Source organism: Salvia hispanica, chromosome 4, assembly GCF_023119035.1.
Source record: "Salvia hispanica cultivar TCC Black 2014 chromosome 4, UniMelb_Shisp_WGS_1.0, whole genome shotgun sequence".
Lineage (NCBI taxonomy): Eukaryota > Viridiplantae > Streptophyta > Magnoliopsida > Lamiales > Lamiaceae > Salvia > Salvia hispanica.
This window is the reverse complement of record NC_062968.1, coordinates 17553756-17575722: the sequence shown is the minus strand read 5'-3', so window position 1 is coordinate 17575722 and position 21967 is coordinate 17553756. Positions and strand designations below refer to the sequence as shown.

Below are 21967 nucleotides of genomic sequence, written 5' to 3'. Positions count from 1 at the left end.
ATTAGAAATACCTAAGAGCTAACCATGCCATTGCTCAAAAGTCAAAACTATAAACATTCGTATATTTTAGTGCAATACAATTCACCTATTCATAATCAGAAATTTTATTATACTAATAATGTATAATTAGGTGAAATGAAAATAGGAAAAAGGATAAAAAAAACGAAAGAAACATGATGGGCCCACTCCGCCGTTAAAACATGACTGCACGTGTCGTCGCACGCACGAAAAGTCCCCACGCGGCGCCCCGCATATCCCACTCCACGCGCCAACTCCATTACCCCCAAATCCAAATCCAAACAGAATCAAATTCACCGCAGAATTTATCTTCTTCGAATCACAACAACAATGTGCCCCCGCTGAAACTCCTAAACCAATTCCGCCCTAATAAAAACTTCATCTTTCTTGATTACCAATGGAATCCGAGCTCAAAGAGCTTAATGCCGCCCCCGCTGCCCCTCCGCAGCCCGAATCCGATTCCCGCCCGCTCCTCAAACCCGAATCCGCGAACCCGGTTTCCAGCCCTAGCACCAGCATCGACGAACTCGAGAAAAAGTACGCTCCCTATGTCCGCTTCGATGTGTACGGCCCAATGGGGCGCGGGGACCTTCCGTTGGTGGAGAAGTTTCTACTCGGATTGGCACTCATCTTTCTGCTTCCGGTGAGGGTGGCGGCGGGGACGGCGATTGTGGTGTTTTATTACTTGATCTGTCGATTTTGCACGGCGTTTTTAGCTCCGAATAGGGAGGATGAGCAGGAGGATTTCGCCCACATGGGCGGCTGGCGGAGGGCGGTGATTGTGCGGAGCGGTAGGTTTTTGTCCAGGGTTTTGCTCTTCGTTTTCGGGTTTTATTCGATTTCGGATACAAGTGGCGGTGGTGAGGTTGATGGAGCGGTGATCACTCAGGTACTTCATTTTTTTTTGTCTTTTTGCTGATGTTTAATGGCTTGATTTTTCTTGCAATTGATGTGCTCGTTTGATTTTTAGTGCTTTTGTTTAGTTAGGTGTAGTATGGTATTATTGCCTTAGATTGAATTAGTATTAAATTATTTGTTTTAATGAATTTGGGCATTGCCTGATGCGTTTTGTTGCATCTGAGCTTACTCAATTGCTTGTTTTTCCTGCTTCACAATGGAGTTTTGTCTAGAGATACAATTAGCTTTATGTGATTGTGGAAACAACATTGTGTGTGTAATGAATTGGTGAAAGAGATGAGTGGAATGGCATTGGGTGAAATGTGTTACTCCTAGAAAAGCTAAAGTGGATGTCTAAATTATGTTTCAGCATTCCAGAAGTACTAAACTAGCCGAGACATTATCTGAGATGGGAATCAGTTTGCTTCAAAACAAACAAAGAGATAATTTCCTGCCTTGCTTACAGGGCATGCAGATAATGTTCTGGGGAAGAGAAAATCAGTTTTTTCTTTAGTTTTCTTTGTGGTCCGACTGATAATTGCGGTAGTTACCAAAAAATGAAAGGGCAGTGTTTCAGGAGATGGGCTTAAATTGCAAAATGGGCAATTTTTTTAGGGCCAGGGGGAGTAAGATTTAGCATTTCACTGACAGATGTGGTGATGAGGTGTCTTAAGTTGGTAATACACTCTTGAAAAGGCTGTTTGTTTGAGATTTTCTGTACTTAGTCTTTTCTTTATGATGAGTTTATAAAGATGATGTTACAATTAGCATATAATCATTTGATTAGTAGATCACATTTTTTACTGATTGGTTGCTTGCATCATAATTATTTTTTTGATAAGATTTGCTTCCTGAAGATTCAGAAAATATGTCTGGCTATGTGATCATCTTAATTTGACTAATGAGTTTTTTCAATGTTTTCAGTCTGCAGATAGTAATGAATCATCTGAAGTGTTGGAAGGATATGGGGCTATTGTATCCAACCATGTATCTTACTTAGATATATTATATCATATGTCTTCTTCTTTCCCAAGCTTTGTTGCCAAGGTGAATTAATACTTAATACTCCCTGTTATAGTAATATGTATGTCTTTCACAGGCGTATTTAACTCAATGCAATGCTAACATGCCTATTGTCTTCTTTGTTGATTTGCTGCTGTAGAGATCTGTGGCTAAACTTCCTCTTATTGGTCTTGTAAGGTGGGTTCTTATATTTCAATACGTAACAGAAAACCTATTGTTTGCTTCTCCAATATGTAAAAAATACAAGTGAAATCAAATTCCTACATGCTCCATGTGCTGTTTATTGTAACACATTTCAGTTCACATTTGTGAATGTGATTGCATCAAATTATGGAGTTCCAGTATTATGGGGTTTAAGATATAGGAATTTAGGGTCTTTTGAGTTTTTGCATGAATAATCCTTTTGCCAACCCACTAGGAACTGTAACTGCTTTTGTGTCCCACTTTTAGATTATTTTTGCAATCTAATATGCCCGGTAACACTGACATTTTCATTGTAAAAAGTACAGTACTATTTTTTTCTACTTTGACATCTTAATGGAGCAGGATTAGTGTATTTATTCAAGCATAGATCTTGCTCACCCACTTTCTTTTCTCATATATGAACCCATATATTATTCCAAGATGCATGCCGCAGGTGTAACTATTTACCTTATCATTTTCTCATTACAGCAAGTGTCTCGGTTGTATCTATGTGCAGCGTGAATCAAAGTCATCAGATTTCAAAGGGGTTTCAGGTAAATCTTCTTTCACTGCACCAAGTGATAATTTGGCTGTAGATTATAAACTTAAGGAAGTAATCCTGGGATGGGTGGAAAGGAACAATAAATCCATTTTTATGATGAAATGCTAGTTTAGTTTGTCACCTTAGTGTGTCTGACAAAATAAAAAGAAACCTACGTGAACCACACGAAATTCATTACCATTATAGTCAACCCTTAAGAGTAAAGGCTGTTCAATGAGATCACTCAATTCAAGGCAACAAAGCTAATCTAATTCCTGTAAAAGATAGTTACTTCAAATCAGAAACTTTACTAGTACTATTTATGTGAACATGCGAAAATCTGGTGTGCACAGGGCATGTTTTCTGACTGTACTAGCCTGGATCCAATTATTTTATACTGGAGGTGTCTTTGTTGTTTTGCAGGTGTTATCACTGAACGAGTTCAAGAAGCTTTTCAAGATAACTTTGCTCCAAAGATGCTACTTTTCCCAGGTTATCTTTGTGATGACATTTATATCTTCTGGTTTTTGCTCCCTTTCCAGACTATTACTGTTGACTTAGTTAATCACTCTGATCCATGCCTTTAAAGAATGAGATTGTAGTGAGAAATAAAGATACATTTTCTGAATAATCAGTTCTGCATGATTTTATGACAATACAATGCATATTCATGGCAATATTTTCTTCTGTGGTATACTGGCAAATGAATCAAAAGGTAGCATTGTAAATTGCTTCTTAATCTGTCATTTTGGAGTAGTTTGTAAAATTTGCTTATTCCCTCATTAGATGGATTTCACTATCTTAGATGTTCTAGTTATAAGAGAAGCTCTAGTTTGTCTAACTAGTTTTTTTGTCTTTTAACAGAAGGCACAACCACAAATGGTGACTACCTCCTCCCATTCAAGAGTGGTGCTTTTTTGGCAAAGGCTCCAGTAGTTCCTGTCATTTTAAGATATCCCTATCAAAGATTTAGTCCTGCATGGGACTCAATATCTGGGGTGAGTTATTCTATTGTGCGCTGATAGAGTTCAGTATTTAGTTCTCTCGGTGAGATATTCATCTCTACATATGCTCTAGATCTGCCCTGGTAGAAAGTTAAATTTGTTGGTGAAATTTCTTCTGTTCAATTTGGGTTTAATTTGTTATTTTTACTCTCAATCTGTATGAGACTGTTATGTTATCTTTTGACCCCATAAAAGTGAAAACCTAACGCCGATAGAAGAAATCACTGGTCTTTATGATCTCTAAATATTCAGCTTTGGTGGGATTTTCCAGACAGTTGTCCGTCCTTATATACTTCAGTGGTTACCAATGACAAGGAGTGGTTTTTATTCTGAACTTTAGTTGTTACTAATGACCATGGAAATGCTCTTGCTTGTGTGCAGTCGCGGTCCAAATAGTCCCATTACCGTGCTCATGATGTTTATATCTTTCACAGGTGCGCCATGTGATTCTTCTTCTATGCCAGTTTGTGAATTACATTGAAGTGAAAAAGTTACCAGTTTATCACCCCTCAGAACAAGAAAAGGCAGATCCCAAACTTTATGCTGAAAATGTGAGACAGCTGATGGCTCGAGAGGTATCTATTTTCTGAACATCAAGCTATTATTATTAAGTGTCAAAATTAGCATCAATTGGTTGCTTGTGTGGAATCATATAAAATTCCTTTTTCTAGAGTCCACTGTCATTTCTTGCATTGATGAATCGGGCTCCCACTATTACTTGACCAAATAACAGGATGTCTAGCAATTGACTACATCATATCATATGTTACTGAAAATAATTATTACTGTACTTAATAGGCAGAAGCTTATAAAAACTGAACACTGAGGCCCAGTTTTTGTTTAAGGAATTTCCGTTTACTACATTTATCTGAAAGGAATTTCTCGTTGCTCTTATGTTGCAGGGCAATCTGATTCTTTCAGATATTGGATTAGCAGAGAAACGAGTCTATCATGCTGCTCTTAATGGTAATATAAGTATGCCTACTGTTTTGCATCAGAAAGAGGATTGATAAATTCATCGCCTTGCTTTGAATGTTTAGTTAGTCCATTTGTTTGCTAAAAACTGCCAGAGACTTACCTGGAGCCACAATCTATTAGAATTATGTTAAGATCTGTAACTATTTTATACACAAAATGATGGTCCGAATGAGATGTTATAATGCTTCTTGTTCATCGTGTTTTTGTCTCTGTATCACTAATTCTTCATTTCATGCATGGCCTAGAAATAATAATAGCCCTAGAAGCCTCTGGTTAAAACTGTGGCTAATCTGAATGGATCTCTTTGGTTGTTCCTGCAGGTTTATTATGTGAAAGATAACCCGAGTCCGACGTGTATATATTCATATAATGAATGTATTTTTTGACCCCATAAAAGTGAAAACTTAACGCTGATAGAAGAAAATCACCGGTCGTCTATATGATCTCTAAATATTCAGCTTTGGTGGGATTTTCTCTGTGCTCTCTTTGTTCATATATTAGGCAGCATTACTTAGAAGTGATCATGGAAAGCTCGGTAGGCAGTGGACATGGCCATGGGGCTATTACTTGCGAAAGTTTCGTTTATTTGATTGTTGCAACGTAAATTATAGCAGTTGTGTATATAGCCGGGAAACCTCATTCTTTGATTATATCTAACAGCTTCTTCTACTAGTTTAGGTTGTCGGATTCGAAGTTTAAACTGTTATAGAATCTTAGTTTCACTCACAGCTAACAGTCTTTCAAAGCCTCAACAGTGTATCAAATTGGGGATTATGTTGTGATAGTTTTTGAAGTTAGAATCATGTTTTGTTGTTGCATCATAATTTTACCCTTGAAAAGCAGGCAGGATATGATACATTACTTATTCCAAATTTCTGTATGTGACGAACTCTTTCTCTCTCTTGAGTTCACGTTTCGATTTTGCTCGGCTATTGGTCGATGGAGGAGGAGACGACGATAGTAACGCAGGCGGAGGGATAAATTTGTAACAAGATTCAAAAATTGAGATTTAGTGTTGAATTATGTATATATTCTCAAGTGTAGATAGTAAAGAAGTAATAATGCAGAGGTCTAATTCTAATATGTTTGTGTATTGAAATGTTTGGGACATACAATAAATGTTAAGCGTTAAACACAGTGGGATACAATGTATAGAACCAAGGTTCTGATGTAACAACTCCAACATGCGACCTGGAAAATAAACCATGACAGTTACAGTTCTTTTGTCTTTTCCATATGTTCTGTTCTTCCTCTTATTGATTTTAAATACAAACATCACCAACAATCATATTTGTGGAAGCAACCTTGTCGACAAGGAAAATAAGCAGATCGTTCATTATAATGTGATGTTTGCGTTTCTTCTACCTAAACTATGACCGAATAATATTTAGAGGAAAAGGAGAAATGTTCTTTATGAACTTTTCTAAAAGAGTGAACTACATCAATGGTATCTGATCTTTCATTATAAATGGTATCTGGTGTTTATTTTATATCGTTTTTGTTACCCCATGAAAAAATAGTCCTAGGTACCAAATATGTGATTTTTTTGTTATGGGAGATATTTTTGGGAATTTAAATTAAATAGTATCAGACATGTGATTTTTTTTCTACCTTTTTTTATTTCTTTTTTTCTTCTTTAGTTTCTTCTTTTTTCTTCTCTCTCCTTTTTCTTCTTTCTTTTTAGTGTTTTATACGTACATCTAATTGCATTCATAATATAAATCAAGAAAAATATCTAATTAATTTAATTATTTGAAGTAATTAAATCAATTGAATATTTTTATACTCATTTTAGGGTTGAAACACCTAACTAAAAAATATTCAAATCTTTTTGTTATGAATAAAATTCATAATTTTAAATTTTTATTAAGGCCATATTGATTAGTTATTTATTTAATATAAAATAATAATAATAATAATAATTATTATTATTATATTATATTATATTATATTATATGATTCATAATTTAAATAATTATACTACGGTTATTGATTAATTACTACTAGTTTTTAGTATTATAACAATAATATTATTATAATAATTAAATATAATTATAACTATAATTATAATTAAGTATATTTGAACGATATTAAAAATTAATTACTATTTATTTATAATATTAAAATAATAATTTTAATATTGATTAGTAATAATAGTATAAAGAGTTAGGAGAATGAGATATTATAATATCACTTTTGGTACTAGTTTTGTATATATGCCCAAAATATCATCTATGACACAAATGGGAAAATGTACTTGTTTAGAGGGCATTTTGGGGGTGAAATTCACATCAGGTACAAAAAATGTGATTAATAAATATGTACCAAAATCGATATAAAATAAAGATCAGGTACATTTTATGTGCGAAAGTGAAAGATCAGATACCATTTATGTAGTTCACTCTTTCTAAAATATATTCTGATCATACACCATAATGAGGCTTCAAAAACCGCACAACAGCGAGAAAAGAGTTGGGATGGAGGTAGCAACCGTAGAGTGAGAGGTTGATTTATGAGGTTTTCGTCTTTCGACAGTATTGATCGTAGACCGACAATAGAGTATCGACCCCTCTCAACCCTACCTAGCATTGTCCTTAATAGCAAGTGTGATGACTGAGACATATCCTGAGAGGGTAAGAGGGCAATATCTATGTTGTTTTTACAATTTTTAGTGGGACAAGATATAATTATTTTTATAATTTATATTGTATAATTTAATTTATAAATAACTTCAATAAAAATAAAAGTGTGACGATAGTCGGCCCTCCCATGAGATCCTCTATCTCATAATTTTGTGTCTCACAATGTCCCACAAATAATTTATCTATTTTAATAGCAACATTTGTTTTGAAATAAATTTTTATATTGCACAATACATTATGATTAATATTATAGTAAAAAATAATTATAATTCATAAAAATTACACCATAATTTAGGAATATTTTGATTGAAACTAATTCTTTTTGTTGATTATTCTAAAAATGGTGTGCAATTTTTTAAAATTCTCCTTTTTTGTAAAATGTTGAAATTATTAGTGTAACTGTGCAACGATGGAGTGAATTCCATTATCAGTGAAAAACACTAGTTACTTTTTGAATCATGTGTTAACAAATTTTGATTGACCATCAAAATCAATCCAAACATCATCACACTTTGGATGACCCTAATCCCGAGCACGATCACATCTAATCATATTGGATTCATTTTAGTCCGTTTTGTGCGGATAATTGTGGTGACATATCATTGGTTGACCAAACACATACTCCTATAAAGCATGAGCATCAGATAATAATGCATCCATTTCTTTTCTTTACAAGTAGACCAACACCACAATCATTCATCAAGCACTACATGTGATCAAGCCCACATATTACGCTCACTTAACAACAAAACAAAATATACAAACCCCCCAAATCATTTCCACAAATCCAATCTTTGAATTTCTTTATTTCATCTCATAACCAACTTATAATGTCTAATAATTCACTGTATTATTGCCAAGACCAAGTTGTCTGGGGCCACTATTAAATCACAAATCTGAGTAAATCATGTTTCATAAAATAAGCAAGTTAATCAAGAAATGCAACCAAATCTTGCATCAAATTTCAGTAGATGCAAGAAGAAAAGTGATCTGATTTCAACAAAAGTGAGTTGCTGCATACTGCTAAAAACATTGAAAAAACTAATCTTTGATTAAGAAACATCAAAAAGTTCACACATGGAGGAATATCATACTAGTCTATAATGACCTTGATCACAATTCAAAAAATGAGAACAAATATCTACATGTAATAGTACCCCAAGCAACTTAAAATGGGGCCAATTATAATAGCTAAAAGCATGAAAAGATCAAATGAAAGGCCAGACAGAAACAATATGAATGAATTATCCAACCTAGAGACGAACCGATACAAGCTTTATGGGTCAAGGTTCGTCTCCGAATGAGAGTCTTCCATGAAAACTAAAACTTGAGCAGAACTAGGCATGCCCTTTTAAGCCTGCAGCAAGAGCAAGGAAAGCTAACGAGTGTTGCCACTTCCTAGGGTGAGCTCAAGATCGTCCATTCCCACCTCATGGATTCTCTCACCTTCCCACGGCTTCACTGCCATACTCTCAAAGTCGAATTCAGCAGCCTTGCCCTTATCCAACATGCCATCCTTGGAAGGAACGGGTTGAGCCACGGGTTTCATGAGATTGAAGGTGGGAGAAGTAGGGACCATGTTGGCAGCATTTGTATAGGCTTGGAAGTTCATCCAGCGGCAGGAATCAACAGTGGAGGTGTCGGACTCATCACACTCCGGAATGGTAGCTGGAGTGAAGCGATGGACACGGGTTGGGCTAGCCGGGGCAGAAGCAGCATAGAAGGGTATATTCAAGGCAGACATGGATTCTTTTGCAAGAGTCTCCAAGTTGAAAGTTTGCTTGGGGACTCTTGTTGGGGAGGAGAGGGGTGGGGTAACTGGGGCACTGTTGGATATTCGAAGAGGAGGCAGAGACGAAGGGAATGAGCTCATGAGGAAGGCGAATGGGTGTGACGAGGCATTCCCATCAAGACGGGATGGACTGGGGAAGGACGACGACGATGGACTTGGCTGGTATGAAGGAATGGGACTGGCAAAATAGGAAGATGGTGGGCTTGGATTTCTTGAAGAACTTGGAGTGATGTTGGTTGAGGTGCCTCCTATTTCCATTGGGATTGGCTTGCATCCCTATATCATAATTAGTCCAATTCAATCAAATTAACACCCAAACAAATAGGGATTTAGGCAGATTAACTGGTAATGCTCAAATTAGGAGATTGTAAACATTCACTAATTTATACTTCAATTATACTTCCAAAACTGAAAATTCTATTTAACTATATAACCCAAGTGCTAAATCCATTCCTAATTTTTCTGTACATTCAAATATGGAGCAAAAACATAACTAGAAAGTAATGGAAGAAACGAAATTTACAAACCTTTTCGTGTGGGGAAAAATAAATCTTTATGTAGAAACCAAGAAACAAGCATCACAATCAACAGATCCAAACAAAACCAAGAAAAACACACAATAAAATCCCAATTATCAACCAGAAGAAAATCAACCTTAAAAAAAACTAAAATCAAATTCTAATTTTCCATCAGAATGAAAAAGAAGAGTGAAAATCACCTTGCGATAGGTGGTGCCGTCGGGCTCAACGACCCAACCAGCCTCATTGCAGAGAGCTTTGAGAACTTCGTTGTTGTCGCAGTGCTTGGGCAGATTGTAATTCCCCTGCGCCCTCAGCCCTGTGTAAATCTTAGCTGCAATCGCCCTCCTCCTCCTCTCTCTCCTCCTGTTATTCTCCCTCTCTCTCCACGACGGCTTTCTCCTCCCCGAGCCGCCGCCGTCTGCGACGCCAGCTCCGGCAGCAACACCGGCGCCTGAGGATGAGGCTGTCGATCCTCCAGCTTCCCACATCATAATTCCCTTCTCGCTGTCTCTCTAGATCTGTGCGTGAATCGAATTTTGGGAGTGATGGAAGATGAGTTTATGCTTTATAATTGGGGGATGCAATGCTGATGAGGAATTAGCTTTGCCAAGTGTTGAATCAGAGAGTGTGTGTTTGTGACTTGTGTGTTCATATCATGAAATTAATGTGCATGTTTTTCTTTTTGCCTTTTTCTTTTATTTTACATTTTACAGAGATAAAGCAATAATTGAGGGAAAGGAATGTGGCACTGCAATTCAGCTTGTTGCCTCACACGCTTATTTTTCTTTGTATTCGATCTCGGTTCTGGTTCCACCCAAGGTTAACCGAGAATTGGCCCGAGGGGGTTCGCTTTGAACTAAAATCAACCGTTCCAATTCTAGTTTAAAATCCATCATTTTTTCTAAATGTTTTTTTTTTTTTTTTTTTTTTTTTTAAGTGTTTCTCTATTTTTTGGCTAAAATCGGCTTTCTTGTCGATTTATTGATACAACTTTTGTAATGATAACAGGTACCTAAATTGCGAAGCTCATTCCAATTCGGCTCGTTGACCACAATTTCGCTACCAAATTGTTTACCATCAATCCGATTCCAATTTAATCATGTAATCCTACTCATTTATATGGATTTTCTTTATAAATTTAAAACAAGATAAGTTCATAGTTATACTATTTGCTATAGGAATTTACCCATTTTACCTAGTACTAGTAGTTACTATTACTCCTTCCGTCACACAAAAGATGTCACAAAAGATGTCACACTTTCTTTTTTAGTTTGTCCCACAAAAGATCTCACATTTCCTTTTTGGTAAAAGTTCTCTCTCACATAAATATAAGGGCATCCACAATGGATGCCCTAGTGGAAGCCCCAGTGAGAGCCCTAGTGGTTGCCACGTCAGCATGCCCTATCTTTCTGCAATGGTGGAGCCCTAGTGGATGATGCCCTATCTCTTATCCACTTTTCATTTCAATTTTAATGTTATTTTTTTATATTTTCACATATTATAAATAGAAAAATTCAATACTAAATTAAATGAAAATCATGCATTACTTAATTTAAAAAAAAAATTATAAATTATATATTTAATTTTAATTAAATAAAAAATAGCAATATATAAATACAATATTATAGAACACAATAAATTTAAATAAAACACTTGCATTAATCGAATAAAATGAGTAAAGTATAATAAAGGTCAAAATAAAAAAAGCATGTTGAGTTTGGGACTTGAACACACATTCTCTATAATTTTCCCATATACATTTACCATTTGGCTAAATATAGATTATACATTGAAATCAAACAAATTTTTACATAAAGCAACAAAAAACTCTCTTTTAAGTGTAAAACTAATTGTCCCACATCGAAATCACAAAGAAATTTGGAGTTGAAAACCTATCTATAAAATTGTCATTTGTCCCACATCGAAGTCACAATGAAAGTTGGAGTTGAAAACCTATCTATAAAAGGTACTCAAGTAATGCAAAACTTGCTCATTTAGTGTGAAGGATTATATTCTATAAATATATTCTTTCACTAATTCACGGATCCTTCTTTTAGTATGGATTGTTGTGAAATTATAGTTTTTATTTCAAGTTAAAAAATGATTTTTTAATTTAAAAATCGATTTTTTGAATTAAAAATCGGTTTTTATAATTAAAAATCAATTTTTAAATTTTTTTTTTTTTAAGATCGGGCTCGCGCGTTTGGTCGCAATGGGCGCCCGATCTCGCGCCCGATCGATTGGGCTCGGGATCGGGCGCGACCGAGGGCTACAATGGATGCCCGACCGCGCCCGAGCCCGATCTCGGCCGATCGGGCGCGCGATCGGGCATCCATTGTGGATGCTCTAAAAATTATATTTTCTCTCTGCATTTAACATACAAAACAAAACCTCCTAAAATCTCGTGTCATCCCACAAGTGTGACATCTTTTGTGGGACGGAGGGAATACTATCTTTGTTTTAAAAAAAATCTATTTTTATCATTTTGTTTTATCTCTCAAAACTAGTTAACTTTTCATTTTGTATAAATTTTTTATTAATGAGATGGACTATATTTTCAACTAACAATCTCCAATCATTTTATTTTCTATCTATTTCATAATTTATCAATTTCACATTAAAATTAGCATAAGTTCCTCAATTTTTATGGCACGTAGTACTAGTTATTAATTGTTCATGTAGTAATTTTTTTAATTTATACTAGTAAAATACGCTTATCTTTATGAGTTCAATAATACTTCGACCTTGTTCCACAATTGATATGTGATCATGCATATGGAGAGTACACTCTAAATCTCGATGAGTTACGCCACGTTATTTTTCTGTCATAAAATTTCGGCATGTGTATTTTGCTATAAATTACATTATTTGTAATAGTAGTTTATAAAGCGTGTCAAAAAATTTAAATAAAAATTTGAAATTTTAGCATAAGTTCGTGTGAATATTTGAAGTTCTATTACTATCAGTTCTCTTGTACTTAGTACTACTCTCTCCGTCCTTGAAAAATAATATGAACAATTACATAATTGATAAATTAAAAAAGATAAGACTAATGATAGTGTACTACAGTATTAGTAGAAAGTGAGTTCCACACCATTAGAAGTGTAGTGTAATGACATTAGTTATAATTAAAATGATGTGTATAATAATGTGTCGTGTAACTATTCTAAAATTAGAAATTTCATAATTTTTCAATAACGAACTAATAAAGAATTAAATAATTCATATTTTTCGAGAACGGCGAGAGTAATATATTGGATTGTCAGTGAAACACGAAGAAAGCATGACATAACTGGCTTCTAGAAAATGAAATATTTCGTGTTCATACTTAATTAGATTCGCAGTTTGTTATTCGATTGAACGGGGATGTTATATTTATGGCAAATTGTCATAAATATTTTTGGTCAGGTTTTGGAATGTGCTTCAATTTTCAAAATTGATTGTAAAAATTATTAAGCTTTTATAATATTAATTTTTTCACAATATCTAGTTTGGACGAAATTGTATTCAATGACAATTGAAATATTCTGCATTGAGAAAACTCAATGGTAAATTTTACTTCCTCCGTCCTACGAAACATGTCACACTTTCCATTTTACTTTGTCCTATAAAAGATGTCACATTTTCCTTTTTAGAAAAAAGTTTTCTCTCACATGAATATAAAAATTATATTTTCTCTCTCCATTTAACACACAAAACAAAACCTCCTAAAATCTCGTGTCGTCCCACAAGTATGACATCTTTTGTGGAACGGAAAGAGTAGTGAGTAGGAGTATTATTTTTTCAATACAGATAGCATATGGAAATGGATCCCCTGCTGTGCATTGCAGGGGGCTGTGTTTAAAACACAACATTCTATGAATAAAATGCAGCGACACTTATTTTATTTCTTTTTCTTTTTCCTTTTCTTTGATTTAATTTTTCCTATGGGAAATGGCACAGCCCCTTTTGTCATAGCATATAATCCAACCACATCATCAAATTTGATAATTTGATAAGCATGTGCGTCAACAACATATACAATGGAAATATTATGCTCATGTGAAAAACTAAGAATATTGTTGAAAATGGTTTTTAATACCATTTTAAAAATGGTTGTAAGAGCCAAATCTTGACAAAAATTCATGATTTTTTTAACAATTTGCATTAATATTTATATCACTAGATGTAAATGATAAGAGTAGTATCCTTCTGTTTGTCATAATTACAAGTTAATGCTGCAATAATTAAACATAAAATAGAGGTATTAATTGTGTGAATAATAATTATATATAGTCAAAGTCCAAAGATAAGGTCAGCACTCATTTATTCTACAATACACTATTCCATTCAAATTTTTTTATCAATGGAGCTTACATTTCATTCATTAAACTATAAAGTGAGACTAATATTTTTACACCTATTATAGTCATAAACACAATTAGTAAATGATATTTTTACTTGTAAATAAATGGAGTAACTATTTACTGGCACAAATTTATTTATTTTTTAACCTACTTTATTCATTCTTTTGAGAAATAGATTGAGGGAGGAAAGGCAAAAGAGAAATCTTTGGTGTATCACATTCACAATCACATTACTGCAAAAAGAAGTTTTTGGACAAAAATTTGAGCTAGTGTTTTGATGAAGCATGGGACCAGACTTGTCTCTCCTCGATTGTCGAATTGGTCAACGAACCAATCATGTCTTTCCACGTCATCTGGAGCCTAATATTTACCTTTCTCAGTCGCAAATTGTTGGCTTAGCCTTCCATAATTGGCAGGAAAGCTGCTCGAGATTACACTCCATATTTATAAATTAGACTACGCAAGTTTTCTCAATTTTTGAGGGGGAAACATCATTTTTTTTTTCAGTAAATGATTCAACTATTTCGGAAAGTGAGATTTTGAAACAGAGTTGTGAGATAAGTAGGCAGTGTGGGGTCTCATAATTGATCCAGCAGAAATCCTAGCCCTCAGTTACTTTCCTATTCAAGAACTTTGAAAAAATTATTTATAATTTTTAATTTGTAATTAAAAAAATATAAAAATACATGGCAACTTAAAAACATGCATAAAAAATACTTTTTCACAAAGATCTTATTTATAGAAAAATATTTAGCTCAAAAAGACCCAATTCACTTTAGTGACAAGTTTGAGTTGAGCCAGACATCAAGCTGATCTCAAATAACTTGAAAATTTTATAATCGCGACTTAAAAAAAAGTATACTCTTATATAGATACAGTCAAATCTATATTAGTAGATCCCAAATTTACAATACCAAATTTATTAGTACAATAATTTCGGTGATGGGATTTAATCAAGTTCAACATATTTATACAAAGGCATCCAAACTTTTATCTTGCAAATTGAATGTTAACTAATTCACCGCAAACTTTTCAGTAGTTCTTTGTGAGCAAACCAACATAATTTTGGTCACGTGTTCATCCTCTTTACGCAGTATACAATACTCCAAACTAAAAGGGTCTGAAATAAATGTGATGTATTGGAAATATGTGCAAAATACCTATTGCAAGACTTCAAAAAGTGGCCTACAATGTCAAGTGATTAATTGACTGTTAGAAACAAGACATGCATCAAATTCAAGCAATTTGATGCCTTTTGATTTGTTACATAAAATAATATTTTGATTTCTTTTAAGGTAGTGAGGCTATTTGAGATTGTTGATCATAGTTACCAATTCTATAGCTTCTTCACCCCTCAAACATATATCATTTGCTACTTCAACATATTAAATACAAACATCCATATCATCATATTTTACTAATCTTTAGGACCACAATTATATGTAGGAAACAATCATCTACTCCATTGAGAGAATTAGGTCCTAAGAATTTGTTTTAATTAGGTCCAAAGATGAGAATACACAACCTTAGCAAAAGATTTTCACAACATGCTTTAGTTAGACCACCCTTGCCACTCTTGGGCCGTTTCCTTCTCCTAGCCTTTTTGTAACGCTCACAAAAAAGGAAATTATAAATAAGAAGAGTTTAAGAAAATCGAGGATTAGTTATGATAAAAATATATATATAGAATATTCACATTAAATATGTATGAAAATTTTGGGAGATTAAGTAACGTTTAGTGATCATTTTGAATTATTTATAACTGAATGGTTTTAATAGATTGAGAATAAAATTAATTGAACTTAGTTATGTCAATAATTGGGCTTTCTTCGAGACAAATTAATGAAGAGAGAGATAAATTGCGAAAGCCCAATGTTTTAGGCCCAAACAGATATCAAATGAAAATGAACACTAAATTTAAATTGTTTATTAATAGTGTAATTATTTTTAGTGTAATTAGTTTTTATAGCAAATATTCTTAATTTGTAGTATAAAAAATCCCTATTGTTAAAAAGCCTCTTCTAATAAACATTATTAATAATTTTTATCCTTAGATCATGCAGATTTTAAGGTAGATTCATTATTTTTATTGAATGAAACTATAGTCCTGATTTCAAATTTCATAGGAGCAAAATTTTGAATTCACATACTTTCAAGGTGAACTCATACAAGTTCCATGATTAATTTATGGTCCAATCTTTCTTTAGCCTAACCAATTACTATATGTATCTAACAAAAGATATTTGAACTATTAAATAGAACAGAATATATATGCTCATTCTCAATATAATATACTATGAATGATTAGAGTGTCAATATAGTAATATATCTATGATTTTCTTTGATTTTATAGAAAATACAGGTCTTTTTTAATCTAGAAGTCCAAAATTATTATACTATTTGTGCGACTTTGTATGCCATCTACTATGTGGTATACATAATACAGATCATAATTAAAATAAATACTAATTGCGTATTATTTTAGTATCATACAAAACCATGATTAAATTCTACATTTATTTTAATGGATCTTGCCAAACATGATATTGATATATAATTAATAGCATGAATAAATATAGTTCATTCAAATTATATCACGTTTTATCACATGCCGTGTATATCATATTAAATTTCTCTATTTTCACAACTTTTCCACCTCTCAATTGTGTAAGCTAGGCCCAGAAACATAAAAAATTTAAAATAGATTGAAATGTATATTATTAGTAGTATTATATATATGTAAGACTTACCAATGATTTAGCCCTTCCTAACCATATCGTAGCCCACTAAATTTCTGTTGATGTTACTACAACTCCAAACCTTACTCTATTCTTCCTAATAAAGCTGTATTAGTGTCCTATACTTTGTTTAATTAGAACTACAACATATCTTTTCGATTTCCTAAATACATTCAAATTAAAGTATACAAAACTTAAATTAAAGGTTCTAATAACTTCAGCATTCATTTATTTATTATTGAATCGAACATAGTAATTACTACTCAAAATTATAATATGGACTTTTAGGTAGATTTTGGTCCTTGTGGATCTTGTGATGACCTAACATCAGTGTTTTAAAAATCGGACAGGATCGGTCGGTCGGACCACGAACCGGCAGCTGGTCTGGTCCGGTTCAGCCCCAAAAACTGTTAGTATGTTAGGCTGCCTTGAACCGTAGGAACCGGCCGGTTGGATCTGTTGAACCAGAAATCGGGAATCGGTTTTTATGTTTAAAATGCTTGTTTAAAATATGAGAGTAGAGGGGATTGAACCCTAGATCACCTCTAGGTAAGAAACCAACACTTCTACAACTCCACCACATGATCTTGAATGAAGTCTTGTAAACATTAATTATTGTTATATATTAAGTCTATAATTTTTTGTCCACACAAATTAATAATTTGAGTTTAGTTTTATACTTTTAAATAATTTTTAGTTGTGATATGTTTAATTTTAATTATAAGCCACTAAAATTTATTTTTATTGGTGTAATATATTATGAAAACATAATTTTACCTAAGATTTAATATTATGTAGTATATTATTAATATAGTTTATTATTCCATATTTACTAAATATTACTCCAAACTTACTAATAATTCAAGTTTAATTTTATGTATTAACTAATAATACTATTATTGTATATAGTTATCCAAATTAACTAAAAATTGATGTTTAGTTTTATATATTGTCTATAATATTATTTCACCACATAAATGTTTTTGAGATAATATGAATTTTATCTATTTATTATATGTAAAATGTGTACTTTTTGCTACATTAATTAAAAATTTATGTATTTAATAATTATTTAAATTTTACCATTTACTTATTTTAAATACTCTTAATATTTAATTTACTTAAAATGTTTAATATATGTTTTTGTTATATGTTACTATTAATTATAATATATTACTCACTAAACTTAATATATTTTGTAAGAGTATATTTAATTTTATATTTGCAAGGTAAAATGGTCAAACAGGTTGAATCGTGAACCAGTAGTTTTGCCGATTTACTGGCCAATCCGGTTTTTAAAACATTGCCTAACATCATAGATGGATATGATAATGAATAGACCAAAATAAATACACTATTCTTTGCCATTAGGCACTAATGAACCACAACGGTTCTCCAATTCCAATTTTAGTGTATTTGTAATATCAATTGAGTCTGGGAGAAAATTGTGCGAGGATAAACTATTTTATTTTTAGTCCGTTCCTGAAAATGATAAAAAATTTTAATTTTATAAATACTTTTATATCTCTAATGACATGAGATTCGTTTTTCACTTACTTTAATTATTTTATTTTTTGTTTTCTCTTATTTGATCAATTATGCATTAAACCCGTGACAAATTAAATGTTCATACTTTTCATACTTTTCAGGTAATGAGGAGTACGTTATTTTTCTAAAACATACTTAGCTTGTCCAATATTGTTGGAATTTTTTCCTTGTAAATACTAATGAAAAAACCAACCTTTTTTTGTAATTATTTTTACTATTTCTGAGATATGTACTTCACAATTTATTACTAATAAGTTTTTCATACTTTCTTGTCAAGTTTCTTTTAATAATATATATAGGTTTTATAAATTTGAGTTTGATATTCTATTACTATAAATCATGGATAAGTATTACTACTATTATTTAATGAGCTCTTAAATATTTTCATAAATTTTTCAAAATTACTAGTAGTAGTATTTTTAAGTTTTTATCAAACTTCTTAATTTTTGCACGAACTATAAACAACGATTGATCATTGTATACAGTTTTTGTATAAATTTCTGTAGCATACATAGTCATTTTTAAATTTTAAACTCAGTACCGTAGTGTTTTACTATTATCCTTATGCATATTCGAGTTATACGAGTATAATTTTAACTTAGGAAAATTAGAATGTTTATAAATATATAAGGATAAGGATAATCTTGTTAAAATCCACACAGAAGATATTATATAAGCATCGTTAAAATGACTAAAATATACACCATGAGAGACAAACAAAAGCACTGAACTAAGTTTTCTTGGAAAATAACTATTCATTTATTATTCAAAATTGGCAGGGCTCGAATAACAGTTAACACCAATTGGTTTATATGTCACACTCATCTCGATTGTAGATTGTAGCAGCTCACATTAAATATTAATTTGCTTTCCGATATTATCGAACTACATAGTCATATTTACTAAGTAATAGTATTATAATTTTGTCATTCATTGATTCGAAAACCAACAGTGCATAATATTATTAAACTGCTCTAGTTCAAAACCTCTAAATCTGAGCAATATAATATACTTGAACTAATTAATTTGCTAATAAGTTAGCTACACAGTCAATTTATCAATGTAATGCTGATTAATTTAATTAAGAAGTCCAAATTAACCAAATATTTAAAGATGGAGTGAACATGCAGCTACGGCTACATGCGCCAACCAAAATGTAGATTCACCTTTTTTTATTAACCTCATGAAAAGCAGTCATAAATTTCTATTTTTATAGTCAATCAAAATTTGTCTGTAATTTTTCTAAGTCTTACTTTTCACTAACGCAAATCCATTCTTTTTTTTCTCTCTCTTATGTTTCCATTTTTTTCACTAAAACTTTTGTAAGTTCCAACTGTTTTTTTTTCCCGCAATCTCTCTTATGTTAACTTTTTTTTTACTATCAAATAGAAAGTATTTTCATTTTGGTCAATAATAGAAATTTTTTATATTATTTATTTTATAAAAAAAATTTTCTACAAGATTTATTTTCTACTAATAATACTTTAATCACTTATTTTTTATATCTCTTTTATACTTTACTAATTATGTATAAACATTCGTACTATTTTTTATTTTTTTAAAAATGAAGAGAGTATTAAAATTTCATAAAGACAGAAATCAATCTTGTGACCATATATGGATAAGGATGAATGAATGTCATGGGTTATTCAATATTCAAAATTCTGTAAATAAGCTTTAATTTTTTTTCAAAACCAAGGATTCGCAATCTAGTGTCATACTGTTAAATATTTTTGATAGATGGAGAGTCAGATGATAAGCGTATCTCGTTTATAACGTTGGTACATTACCAAGAAAGGAATTAATAGCTCTTCAGATTTATTTAAAATAGAATTAGTTACTATCAAACAAATTAACTTCTACATCAATCAGTGTCACAACCAACTTTGTATGTGAGCAAAAGAGTCATTCAAGTCAAGAGGCTTTCCACATTCAAAAACTCCACAACCAAAGCTGTTAACAATCTTAGCTTTTATCATTCCAATTAACAATGATGATGTAACAAGATACAAATAATCTGACAACCAAAAGAATTGCTATGATATTTGAATTCATGGCATAGCATAGCATAGCATAATATCAGCACTCTTCATTTCTACAACAAACACATTACACAATTCAGCAGAATTAGTTCTGCCTATGAGCAATGTAATCGGCCAGCGCCAACAACGGGGCCGCCTTGCTCGGGTTGAAGCCATCCAGCTGCGCCTTCGCCTCCTCGTTGAGCTGCTCCGCAAACTCAATGGCCTTCTCCAGCCCCAGCAGCTTCGGATACGTAGTCTTGTCGGTGGCCAAGTCCTTCCCGGCCGTCTTCCCCAGCTCCTCCGACGACTTTGTCACATCCAAAATGTCATCCACAACTTGGAAAAGGAGACCGATTTTCCTAGCAAATGTTCTCAATTTCTCGATTTGTTCGCTGCTTCCGCCTCCCATGATTGCCCCCAAAACTACCGATGCTTCTAATAATGCTGCAGTTTTGTGAATGTGGATGTATTCCAATGTGTCTAACCCTACATTTGCGTCGCCGGTGAAGTGCAGATCCACCACCTGCCCCGCCACCAGCCCCTCCGTCCCGATCGCCTTCGCCAGCTCTCCCACCGCCGCCAGTATCCTCTCCGCCGCCACCCCTACCGTCGCCTTCGCCATGAATTCAAACGCGTACGCCAACAGAGCATCGCCTGAAACAGAGGAATCAATCCAGATTCAATCACAATTTACAAATTGGGGATATATACTGATTTTGGTAGCGAATTGAGAGACAATTTCGAAAATTAACACAATTGAGGCATTAACCGGAGTGTTGATTGAATCGGAAACGGAGAATTTAGGGTTGAAATCCGCACCTGCAAGCACGGCGACGTTCTCGCCGAAGACCTTGTGATTGGTAGGCTTGCCGCGGCGGAGGTCGTCATTGTCCATACAGGGGAGATCGTCGTGGATGAGCGACATGGTGTGGATCATCTCGACGGCGCAGGCGGCGGGGATGGCCGCGGCCTGAGCGCCGCCGACGATGTCGCAGGCGGCGATGCAGAGCATGGGGCGGACGCGCTTGCCGCCGGCGAGGAGGGAGTAGCGCATCGCGTCGTGGATCATCGGCGGATTCCCGACGACGACGGCGTCGTCGAGCGCCTTGTTGACGTGGTTGGCCTTGTCGACGACGTAGGCGTTGAAATCGAAGGGCGCGGCGTCGTCTCTGCGCGTGGAGACCCTGGCCTCCTCGCCGGTGAGGACGGCGGAGACGCCGAGGGAGGAGATAGGCCTGCGCGATTTGAGGAAAAGAGGTTCGAATTTGGGGTGGTGGATGAATCCGATGGGGGATTTGGAGGGGAATGGCTGCTTGGAGAAGGAGAGATTCTGGGCCCACGCATCGACCAGATTCATAGACATCATAATGAATTTGGAATTTGGAATTTGGTGTTGTTGAATAGAATTAGAATTAGAGATACAGAAGTTGCAGTGAGTGTGTGTGTGTGTGTGTTAATGGAAATAAGTAGAGAAATGCGCGCACATATATAGTGTGAGAGTTAAAGAGAGAAGAGGGAAGGAGAGGAGATAGGGTTTTGGATGAGGGCAGTCAAAATGGATGATGTAATAAACCAATTTTGTATTCATTTCTATTTTTCTAAAAATTACTATTTTGTTCTATTATAAAATTAGTTCATTTTTATTTTTATAAATCTTTCTCTCATGAGCTCAACCATAAGTCTTAATTTTTTTTCTATTTCTTCCATACTTT

At 33.6% G+C, this 21967-nt stretch overlaps 3 protein-coding genes across 4 annotated transcripts; 1 reads left to right on the top strand and 2 right to left on the bottom strand.

Annotated features, from left to right (window-relative positions):
- The first annotated feature begins 280 nt into the window (after positions 1–280).
- On the top strand, positions 281–5462 carry LOC125222801 (lysophospholipid acyltransferase LPEAT1-like). Of its 2 annotated transcripts, XM_048125618.1 has the most exons (9): positions 281–907; positions 1840–1962; positions 2078–2115; positions 2611–2675; positions 3086–3154; positions 3527–3660; positions 4101–4241; positions 4569–4632; positions 4965–5462. In XM_048125618.1, the coding sequence occupies exons 1-9, from the start codon at positions 416–418 to the stop codon at positions 4982–4984; spliced, it is 1146 nt and encodes a 381-aa protein (XP_047981575.1). In that variant the 5' UTR covers positions 281–415; the 3' UTR covers positions 4985–5462. The 2 variants fall into 2 exon arrangements, with proteins under 2 accessions (XP_047981575.1, XP_047981574.1); XM_048125617.1 differs by lacking the exon at positions 4965–5462 and having other exon boundaries at positions 282–907; positions 4569–4839.
- A 2856-nt stretch (positions 5463–8318) lies between these two features.
- On the bottom strand, positions 8319–10325 carry LOC125185431 (protein BRASSINAZOLE-RESISTANT 1-like). Its single transcript, XM_048081962.1, has 2 exons — positions 9797–10325; positions 8319–9354 (listed from the first exon to the last, which is right to left on the bottom strand). The coding sequence occupies exons 1-2, from the start codon at positions 10088–10090 to the stop codon at positions 8665–8667; spliced, it is 984 nt and encodes a 327-aa protein (XP_047937919.1). The 5' UTR covers positions 10091–10325; the 3' UTR covers positions 8319–8664.
- Positions 10326–20185: 9860 nt separating this feature from the next.
- Positions 20186–21726, bottom strand: LOC125223782 (geranylgeranyl pyrophosphate synthase, chloroplastic-like). Its single transcript, XM_048127077.1, has 2 exons — positions 21075–21726; positions 20186–20909 (listed from the first exon to the last, which is right to left on the bottom strand). The coding sequence occupies exons 1-2, from the start codon at positions 21619–21621 to the stop codon at positions 20359–20361; spliced, it is 1098 nt and encodes a 365-aa protein (XP_047983034.1). The 5' UTR covers positions 21622–21726; the 3' UTR covers positions 20186–20358.
- Positions 21727–21967: the final 241 nt, after the last annotated feature.